Raw genomic sequence first — 11,597 nt, forward strand, 5'->3', positions numbered from 1 at the left:
ATTCTTTAGGTGTTCTTCAGTGTATTCCTTATCGAAAGTCTACATGAAAACACATGAAAGTGAATATCATAGCCATGCAACAACTGATCTCAGTATGCTAGTTAACAGTTATCAAAGTCAACATGAACATTTTCTGTTTTTGCTGTAAGTGAACTTCACTGATTCTTTTATCTGGACTTCAGGAAACATTTAAATATCGGAAGACTGTAATAAAGTTAGTAATACATGTTGGTTCAGCCAAAACATCATATGTAATACAGGTAGTGTACGAAAATAAGTTTTGTAAGTTGGCGTTTTGGTATTACCATTTTGCCCCTCGTGAGGTTGTTCGTTGTCTTCCCCATCTTGCATACATAATATGGGATTGTTGGCTTGTAGTCAAGTACTTGCTTTTTGAGAAGATCTATATTTTCCTTGGTCATTTTAACTTCATTTCCGAAGTGGCAGTGCTTGTCAAAGATTTCAAATCCATGAATAGTTGGACCTGCATAAAAAATAAGCACATTTTCAGTTCCATAAAGTATTTTTGAAAGCATTTCTATCTTTTTTTACCTCTTTTACAGGTCTCTTCATCGCTTTCGCTATCGCTGAGGATGACGTACGATGGACCAGCAGCCATTCCTGTCACAAGATTCTAACATAAAACATATTTTATACTAACAGGACCTCTGTACTTTTTTGAACTTAACTTCCACTTTTAGTTTGCATGTTTTTATGTTATACTTTGTCTACATTTTAAACTCCAACTTCTTTTATTATATATTTTTTAAGTTTCCCAATCACAGTATACTAATGCCGGCTGGATACATGTTTGTAGATTTAAAAACCCTCCAACTTATTTATTTTTTGTATATTGTTTTCCATTTCTTTTCACAAGTGAGCTTCTCGGGAGTTCTTATCTGAACTCCTCTTCCTGTTCATCGGTGTCTATTCCCCCCCTGCCTAACATTTTTTTATTTGATTCTTTTTGATAGATCTATCGTATGCAAACCATTTTTTAAGTAATCTGTAAGGTATTATTTTGTTAAGTTGTTAGATCTTGTTTTTTATAGTAGTCTAGATTCAAAACCACTACCATGAAGGATGTAAGAGAGGAAAATGCAGTGCGATTCAATGAGTAGATGGGATGGGGATGGGTTAGACGCACCTTCTTTTGTTAGGTAATCCCTTCGCTTTTCTTATCCTGGATTCTTTTTTTGTAGATCTTGCTAGACTTCTCCTCTTCTTCTTTTCTATGTTCTTGTTCTCCCTTTTGCTTTTCCTTCGACTCCTTCTCCGTGGGATGCTTCTTCCGGCGGAACACCAGGCAGTGGTGGAGTTTGTTTGCGCCGAGGGGTGGTTTTGGTGGGTTGGGCGTGGTTTGGTGGGTGGGGGTGGGTTGGTTGGTGCGGAACAGCTTTTTTTATTTCAGTGTTTTTACTCTGTGCGAACGTCTGCACTGTTATCACGTGAACTTCTTTGTAGTCTTTTTATGCTTGGTTTGTGCTTGCACGTGAACTCACACCTGGCCCCGGATAAGATCCTTTTTGTTTGTTATCCCGCAGGATTTTTTGTTTTATTGTGGTTATCTCTCGGCTGTTTCTCTTTTGTTTGTTTGGATATGTATTGGTTGTTCCCTAATTTTGTGGATCACGAAGTCTGTTGTTACATTTCTGAAACTATAAATACAGGTCTTTTTTCCTCTGTGTTTCGGTGCATATGAATCACCGATTCTTCTTCCTTTCTTTTTCTTTTTCTGTGGGTTTTCTCTGTTCACCGATTGCATGGCAAACCCTCCTTTTTCCCACGAGTACACATTCCCCTGCCATGGCACAACCACTATGAAGGTTTTGTACACGAATTCAGCATCAAGTGTTGAGGAGTGGATCACCAATACTGAAGCTTCCCTAGATTCTTCTGCTAGGAAGATTGTTGGTCTTGATGTTGAGTATGATAAACTCAGTGGAACCTATTTCAATCCGAAGAAAGCTGCTATGATCCAGCTATGTGTTGGCACTGATGTTCTTGTGTACCACATATGCCATGCTGATGAGAGGAGTGAAAAGTTGTATGATTTCTTTTATGGCTATAGGTACACTTTTGCTGGGTTTTGCGTCGTAGAAGACCGCACCATTCTGTCACGTTCAAAGTACTATGTTCATAATGTGAAGGATATACAGGCAATATGGAGAGATCCGGACAACAGGAAGAGAACTCAAGGTCTGAAGGATGTTGCTGGAGCTATTATAGATCCAATCTATTTTGAGATGAAGGATGGTTTTGGAAGGGCAGAGCACAGGATGTGAGCTGATCCGCCGCCTCTACCGCCTAAGCATTTGGAATATGCTGCACGGGATGCATATGCAACGTATGAGGTTTTTCGAAGGCTGGATGTGTTTGAGAGGGGCTTCTTCTCCTTATTCAAACATCCTGAGAAGAAGCGTGGCAGGGATTGGTGAAGATTTTAGTTTTGTAGGGACATTTTTCTTTTTATTTTTTCTATGATCAGATTGTAATCGTTTATTTTTACCTACATTTTTCTTTAGGTTTTATGTTTAAGAGAACTCCTTAGTTGGTTAGATCTGAACTTCGCAGTCATATATTTTTTTTACTTTGTGTTTCCCTTCCCTTTTATTCATTTTATAATACAATGAAGATGTCCCTATTTACTTTTTTGCAATCCTATATGTTGTCTGTTCATTTTTTTTAACAATTCAGTACCTTTCACGTCTGAATAGTATGTGAGTACTTCGCAGTTGTTGATATCTGAACTCCCTTTTTTGCATGTGTGTTTTTGTTTAATTTTCATACGAACTTTTTTCACACCGTCATAAATAGTGAACTTCGCGGATAATCGGTTGTGAACTTCCTACTGTTTTTTTTAATCAACATTTTACGTGAACAACTATCTAGCAGTTGAATTACGATATATTTATTCTCACAACATCCTGTTTAGAGGTTTAAAATAAATGATATTTTATGACAATTCATGTTCTTTACAATTTAGATCGCTGGCATTAGCTGCATGTTAACTCACCCCGGACCCGGATAAGATCCTTTTTGTTTTGTTATCCCACAAAATTTTTGTTTTCTTGTTATCTCTATCGGCTATTCTATTTATTTGTTTTGGATATCTACTGTTTGTTTCCTGAATTCATGGATCACGACGTGTTTGTTACATCTCAATCTATAAATACAGGTCTTTTCTTTTCTGGTTCGGTGCACGTGAATAACCAATTGCTTCTTCTTTCTTTTCTTCTGTCCACCGATTTGCCTGTTTTTTTAATCAACATTTTACGTGAACAACTATCTAGCAGTTGAATTACGATATATTTATTCTCACAACATCCTGTTTAGAGGTTTAAAATAAATGATATTTTATGACAATTCTTGTTCTTTACAATTTGGATCGCTGGCATTAGCTGCATGTTAACTCACCCCGGACCCGGATAAGATCCTTTTTGTTTTTTTTATCCCGCGGAATTTTTGTTTTCTTGTTATCTCTATCGGCTGTTCTATTTATTTGTTTTGGATATCTACTGTTTGTTTCCTGAATTCGTGGATCACGACGTGTTTGTTACATCTCAATCTATAAATACAGGTCTTTTCTTTTCTGGTTCGGTGCACGTGAATAACCAATTGCTTCTTCTTTCTTTTCTTCTGTCCACCGATTTGCATGGCAAACGCTCCTTTTTCCCACGAGTACACATTCCCCTGCCATGGCACAACCACTATGAATGTTTTGTACACGAATGCAGCAGCTAGTGTTGAGGAGTGGATCACCAATGCTGAAGCTTCCCTCGATTCTTCTGCTAGGAAGATTGTTGGTCTTGATGTTGAGTATGAAAGACTCAGTGGTACCTATTTCAATCCGAAGAAAGCTGCTGTGATCCAGCTATGTGTTGGCACCGATGTTCTTGTGTACCACATATGCCATGCTGATGAGAGGAGTGAAAGTTTGGTTGAGTTTCTTCATGGCTTTAGGTACATTTTTGCTGTGTTTTGCACCGCAGAAGACTGCAACGTTCTCTCACATTCAAATCACTATGTTCATAATCTGAAGGATATCCAGGAAATATGGAGAGATCCGGACAATAAGAAGAAACTTCAAGGCCTGAAGGATGTTGCTGGAGCTATTATAGATCCAATCTATTTTGAGATGAAGGATGGTTTTGGAAGGGCAGAGCACAGGATGTGGGCTAATCCGCCGCCTCTACCGCCTAAGCATTTGGAATATGCTGCACGGGATGCATATGCAACGTACGAGGTTTATCGAAGGCTGGATTTGTTTGAGAGGGGCTTCTTCTCCTTATTCAAATATCCCGAGAAGAAGCGTGGCAGGGATTGGTGAAGAATTTAGTTTTGTAGGGACATTTTTCTTTTTATTTTCTATGATCAGATTTTAATCGTTTATTTTTCCCTACATTTTTCTTTTTAGGTTTTATGTTTAAGAGAACTCCTTAGTTGGTTAGATCTGAACTTCGCAGTCATATATATATTTTTTACTTTGTGTTTCCCTTCCCTTTTATTCATTTTATAATACAATGAAGATGTCCCTATTTACTTTTTTGCAATCCTATATGTTGTCTGTTCATTTTTTTTAATAATTCAGTTCCTTTCACGTCTGAATAGTATGTGAGAACTTCGCAGCTGTTGATATCTGAACTCCCTTTATTGCATGTGTGTTTCTGTTTAATTTTCATACAAACTTTTTTCACACCGTCATAAATAGTGAACTTCGCGGATAATTGGTTGTGAACTTCCTACTGTTTTTTTAATCAACATTTTACGTGAACAACTGTCTAGCAGTTGAATTACGATATATTTATTCTCACAACATCCTGTGTAGAGGTTTAAAATAAATGATATTTATGACAATTCCTGTTCTTTACAATTTGGATCGCTGGCAGTAGCACGAACAAATAGTGAACTTCAGCAGTATATTAATGTAATTTTTTGTCAGTAACCAACTACATATTGTTTCAGTATCAAGTATTCTATTTTTTCCTTTTTGTGTCTACCTCTTTCTGGTACTCCTTCTTATAGCTGCTGGTGTAGTTTGTGTTTTCTCCCTGTTCTTCTCCTTGCTTCTATCTTCCATGGTGTTGCTATCATTTTCTGTTGACTGCAGGTGTAATAGCTGTTCCTCAAGCTGCCTTCTTGCGCAAGTTCTAGAGTTGTGTCCCCTTATCTTATTGCATGTACCACAAGCTTTCACCCCTTTTGGTTTCACTATCGCACCATCACTTTTTTGTCGTTCAACAATCTGTTGTTGTAGTATCTTTTCCCTGTTGGGGCATGTTGATGCGTAGTGTCCTAGCCTTAGGTTGCACACGCTGCATTTCCTTTGTCCTCCCGTTTTATTTAAGTTTTGCAGTTTGCCCTCCACATCTGGTGTTTGTTTGTGTATCTTTGATGACCCACAAGTATAGGGGATCGCAACAGTCTTCGAGGGAAGTAAAACCCAAATTTATTGATTCGACACAAGGGGAGGTAAAGAATACTTATAAGCCTTAACAACTGAGTTGTCAATTCAGTTGCACCTGGAAAAGCACTAGTAACAGGGGTGATGTGAAAGTAGCAGTAATATGAGAGCAGTAGTAACAGTAACACAGCGGCAGTAATAGCAATATGAGAGCAATGGCACCGGAAAATAGTTGATACTACTTCCAATGACATGTGGAACGAGTATATAATGATGAGAGATGGACCGGGGTTCCCAGCGATCTACACTAGTGGTAACTCTCCAATAAGTGACAAGTGTTGGGTGAACAAATTACAGTTGGGCAATTGATAGGAATCAAAGCATTAAGACAGAACATCCAGATTATTAATTATGTAGGCATGTTTTCCAATTATAGTCGTACGTGCTCGCAATGAGAAACTTGCACAACATCTTTTGTCCTACCAGCCGGTGGCAGCCGGGCCTCAAGGGAAACTGCTGGATATTAAGGTACTCCTTTTAATAGAGTACCGGAGCAAAGCATTAACACTCCGTGAAAACATGTGTCCCTCACATCACCGCCATCCCCTCCGGTTGTCCCGATTTCTGTCACTTCGGGGCCTTTGGTTCCGGACAGTGACATGTGCATACAACTTGTAGATACAATCTAAGCAATAAGTATAGAGCTCAAATCTAAGATCATGCCACTCGGGCCCTAGTGACAAGCATTAAGCATAACAAGATTGCAGCAACAATAACTTCACAAACTTTATAGATAGACTAATCATAATGTATCATCCATCGGATCCCAACAAACACAACACCGATTACATCAGATGAATCTCAATCATGTAAGGCAGCTCATGAGACCATTGTATTGAAGTACATGGGGGAGAGTATACCGACATAGCTACTGCTAGAACTCGTAGTCCATGGGGGAACTACTCACGGAGCATGATGGAGGCGGTGGCGTTGATGGAGATGGCTTTCGGGGGCACTTCCCCGTTCCGGCAGGGTGCCGGAACAGAGTTCTGTCCCCCGAATTGGAGTTTCGCGACGGTGGCGGCGCCCCTGGAGTCTTTCTGGAGTTTCGTCAATTGGTACGGTGTTTTTAGGTCGAAAGGGATTTTATAGGCGAAGAGGCGGCGCAGGGGGGCACCTGGGGGCGCCTCACCCTAGGCCGGCGCGGCCAGGGTCTGGCCCGCGCCGCCTTGTGGTGTGGTGGCCCCCTGGCCCCTCTCCGACTCTTCTTCGGTGTTCTGGAGCCTTCCGGGAAAAATAGGAGGTTTGGCGTTGATTTCGTCCAATTCCGAGAATATTGCCCGAACAGCCTTTCTGGAACCAAAAACAGCAGAAAACAGGAACTGGCACTGTGGCATCTTGTTAATAGGTTAGTTCCGGAAAACGCATAAAAACATTATAAAGTGCAAGCAAAACATGTATGTATTGTCATAAAACAAGCATGGAACGACAGAAATTATGGATACGTCGGGGACGTATCAATATTCTTGCTCAGTGATATATTCATCCTCATCTTCTTGCTCATATTCTTCATCATCCGTCTCATCTTCGAAGCATTCACCCTCATATGTGTCCTGTTTTTCCTCTTCATCATTCTCTGGGATGTGCTGGCGAGCAAGCAAGTTTCTTATGCGCACCTTGATATTTCCTGAAGATGATGTAGGCCCATACACCTTCTTATGTGTTTCCAAGAGTTTTTTAGCCAGCTGCCTTGCCTTGCAGGTTCTGGAATTGTGGCCATTAGTTTTATTGCATGTTCCGCATATTCTTGTACCTTTCGGTCTCCCATATTCATCTAGTTATGGTTCCGGACGGGCAGGTACAGGGGGTTTGCATTTTCCATTCCTCCTTGCAGCATCTGTAGTCTTGCTTCCTTTTGTTATTGCAAGTAGTGGAGGCTGTATATCTGCATATGGATCATTGTTCTCAGTCTGAGGAATGTCGTTCTGCTCGCCAGTTTCTCGTGTTGTGTTTTCTTGATTCGATGACTGCTCATTGTTCTCCATCTCTGCATCCTCATTATTCTCCAGCTCTGCATCCTCATTGTCCAGGCTGGTATTGGCATCTCTGAAGGCAGATAATGCTATTTGGAATTTTGCTTCCGAAGTGCATCCTTTGTTTATAATTTTAACTGCTTCACTGTAAAGGATTGTTCGTCTGTATTCAATTGAAGTCCCATCATCTGTTGTTGTCATGTAGTCTCTGCGGTTGAAATCAGGGTTTGTCACTGCATCTTTGGTGTATCTCTGGAGTATATACTTGCTTGGTATCTCATCCAGGCGTAGGTGCTCAAAGACAGCTATGACATGGTGGCAGAACAACCCTGTGTGTGCATAAACATAACATTAGCTCGGTTAATTTTTTATTTTCGTGTCAACAATTACTTTTTCTATGCATCTGTAGTGTAATACAACCAAAAGCAATTGCTGAAAGAGGCTTTTTCTTTTTTTACCTGTATGTTCCCACAGTTTACATTCGCATTCATAGCGGCCTTCAACTTCATCTGCTAGCACTCTGAATTCATGTCTTGACCAAGCGAATTCTTTACTCTGATTGTAGTGATGCACAAGGTAATTGTTGGGATTATCATGGGAAGTCTTAATGCGGAAAGTTGTGCTGTGATATTGCCGCTCCCGGAAAACTGAGTACACTGCCCGTGTGTACTTATCCATCACCTGTGCCTCGAAGCCATACCTGGTGACTTTTTTCCTTGTGCCCTGCAATTTTGATTTTTGTCGATGCAAAAGTCATTTGCTTTGAACATGAAACATAAGATAACTTATATATATATATATGAACCCCAGAACTAAACAGATGTGAACTTCCATGCATATGCATACTTTTTTTTCGAAAACAGATGACACTTTTTATGTACAGAAGAACCCCTAACCAAACAGTTGTGAACTTCCATAACATCTGCATACTCTTTTTCCTTTTTTTATGTTCTCATCCTATATTTTCCAAATTATTGAAGCATATTTTTCTTCATTAATATAAATCATGAAATCGAGCACTCACCGTTGATGCATTTGCCTCTGCATTCTTTGCTTCATGCCTTGCCTGTATGCAGTTGTTAACTTTCTTAGCAAAAATGTGGAGGTTGTCTCGTTCAGTGACAAAACCCCTTTTCAGCACAAAGTTCATGCTCTCGCTTCTTTGTGTTGAAGTCATGCGTGCACAGAAAACTTCTTTCCAGTAAGCTGATATCCACAATTTCCTTTCAGCCCATTAAGTTAATCATGACATTTATATCATGCAGATTGTACTTTTCAATCAAAGCCTTCCACGCATCTTCAAACTCAGATGGCATTAGGGGATGGTTCAAAATTGCAGTCAGCTTATCCTTCAAGTCAGGGAATAGTTTATAAAGCTTCTTCAGCGGGTCCTTATGCTTGTTCATTATGTGCCATCTACAGAACTTATGTAGAGTCCGTGGGAAAATTTTAGGTATTGCTTTTGTCATTGCTGGGCATTGATCTGAACAATTATTAGGAAAAAACACATCAGGTATAATGCAAGCAAACTTCACAAAAACAAACAAAGGTGAACTTCAGCAAATTAAATATCTTTTATTTTTTTGTGTTGCAGGGGTGGAAACATCTGAACTTCTGTGTGTTCTGTTATGAACTACAACTGAAGGTACAAACATGAGGATAGATTCTGATTTTCTCCAAACCTGTAAGTATGCAGATTGGTTGTTTACCGCCCATGCATTCAAGGAATCTGCTGAATACCCATTTGAAGGACTCCTCTGACTCGTTTCCCATCAACGCAACACCAAAGATTGTTGACTGCAAGTGGTTGTTTACGCCGACAAATACTGCAAGGGGCAAGTGGTGCTTGTTCGACTTGTAAGTAGTATCGAAAGTTATGCAATCTCCAAAATCTGCATATGCCGCCCTCGAGCTAGCATTAGACCAGAAAACATTTTCCAGTCTGTTTTCGTCATCAACCTTGTAGTCATAGAAGAAATTTTCATTCTCCTTCTTCATGTCTTCAAAGAATTTGAACATATTCTGCACCTCATTCATGGACTCCTTCCTCATGTTTTCTGCTTTCCTGCAAAAAGAAATTTGTTGTTATTTTTCTTTTTTTTGTTTTTCTTTTTTCTTCCCCCTGTTTTTCATGTAAGTTTTCATTTTATATATAAAGGAGGGGGGTGGGGGGGAGTACTTACATGTTGAGTATGTCTCTGTTGTGGCAGCCAATCTTATCACGGCCACCATGCAGCCTTGTAAGCAGGCCCATTATGTTTACATCTTTTATATTGCTGAACTGAAGGTCTTTTACCAACCCCTTCAATGTTGGATCCACCTTTTTGCGAGAACGCATCAAAACTAGCATTGATGGGCTTAACAGCAGGGTATGGTTGTGCTGAAGTGTAATGTCCTTGACAATGTAGGTACCATCACTCCTCTCTTTCAATCGCATAAAGGCCTTGCACCCAGTTCTTTTGGTCATCTTGTCACGCTGTCGGTCTTCCTCGTTGACACTTTGGCGGTGTGCACCTTCTCGTACACATCTCAAGTAACGCCTGCTCTTGTTGTGCTGTCCTTTCCTTGTCCCAAACCATGTGTGCTTTGCATATGTATTGTAAAATACATATGCATCTTTGAATGTGCTAAATTCTTGACCAATGGATGGTATCAGGTCCTTATCAAGATCTGCAGCCTGCAAATTGCCACGGTTTTTTATTGCATTAATTTTTTGTTTACATATGTTATTGTATGTTAACTTTAGGAAATAGGTCAAGTGAACTTCCTAAAATTTAATAAAAAATAAGAACATGGACTTCCTAAAGTCATCTGAACTTTTTTTCACAGAAAAACTGTTGTACATGAACTTCCAGAACATATCAACTATATATTTCATATAATAAATAGAGCATGTGCACTTCCTAAAAATCAGCTGAACTTTTATCAGGGATACAGGGTTCACGAACTTTCCAAATCATATCAACTGTTTTTTCTAAAAATATAGCATGTGAACTTCCATGCAAATGGTCTAAATAAATGTGTGTAAGAGTGAAATTTTTATCAGCAAAATATAAATTGAACTTACGTGTGTGTATGTTCGCAGCTCTGCAGGGGTGGCTCTATCATCTGGTACTATGGGGCATGGCGGTGTGACTTTTGGTACATGGCAGAGTGGATCTCGAGGCGGCATATGACTTGATTGAGTGCCTCGACGATCTTGGTGTATGTTGTCACTTTGACCATCCCCATAACTGCGTTGCTGTTCAGAAGCATCACTGCTAGAAGACGACTTTTGCCCACTGTCCCTGTTCATATCGTTGCTTCCAGCTGTGGTTGTTTTAGATGTACTTGTAGATTGCCGTTTTCGTGGCTGGCGGAACATTGCATTACTAGCAAATATCTCCTCAGTGCACTTTATTGGAGAACGGGGTTTTTTCGGTGGACCTGACCAACACATAATATCCTCATCATCATCTATTGATGTTGTGGTATCCCGCTTCCTCTTGCTGTTATCCATGTCATCTTGTTCTTGGATCTTCTGATTGAAATTCCTTTCAATGGCGGCAGCATTTGTTTTTCTCTTGGGATTGCGGAACACTGGCTGGATAAATGAAACTAGCTCATCACAGCATATGGGAGTCATTGGAGGCTTTTTAGGGCCTGACTCATTGATTATCTCGTCCACATCGCCTGTTCAGCATTCTTTGCCCGGCAGTAGCAGAACCTGGTAAGTTTTTTAACATGTGAACTTCTTGAACATTGGGACTAGAACTTTTATACATAAAACTTTGTCTGATGTCTTCAAAAAACTAAAACAAGTAAAGTTAACCGCCAAACAATGTAATATGAACTTCCTGCACACATGCTAACCTGCATTTTTTTTTTCATTTTGCTGTTTTAATTTATTTATAACTGAAGTGAACTCCATGAAACTGTTTTTAAGAACTTCCCAGTAAAAGACATATAAAAAAGAGGAAACAGAGTGATGAACTGTTTTCTTCTTTCCTACAATAGACTCTGCATGTGAACTTCCAGTCTCAATTCACACGAGCCTGCTCTTATGTTCTATTCTAAACAAAATCCAGTGGAGGTGAACTTCCAATATCAGCAAGTGAATTATGTGAATTTCCTGTTTTTTTGTTACCTCATCCTCTGCTGGCCTCTTTCTGGAGCTTGGC

General features: G+C 39.7%; 2 protein-coding genes across 2 annotated transcripts; both read left to right on the forward strand.

The window, feature by feature from the left end:
- Positions 1 to 1,820: 1,820 nt before the first annotated feature.
- Positions 1,821 to 2,285, forward strand: LOC127340021 (uncharacterized). The gene has a single exon (XM_051365805.1). It carries the CDS (start codon positions 1,821 to 1,823, stop codon positions 2,283 to 2,285), a length of 465 nt encoding a protein of 154 aa, XP_051221765.1.
- Positions 2,286 to 3,712: 1,427 nt separating this feature from the next.
- LOC127340020 (uncharacterized) lies at positions 3,713 to 4,330 on the forward strand. Its single transcript, XM_051365804.1, has one exon. The coding sequence runs from the start codon at positions 3,713 to 3,715 to the stop codon at positions 4,328 to 4,330; it is 618 nt and encodes a 205-aa protein (XP_051221764.1).
- The last annotated feature ends 7,267 nt before the right edge of the window (positions 4,331 to 11,597 follow it).

Source organism: Lolium perenne, chromosome 3, assembly GCF_019359855.2.
Source record: "Lolium perenne isolate Kyuss_39 chromosome 3, Kyuss_2.0, whole genome shotgun sequence".
NCBI classification, from domain to species: domain Eukaryota; kingdom Viridiplantae; phylum Streptophyta; class Magnoliopsida; order Poales; family Poaceae; genus Lolium; species Lolium perenne.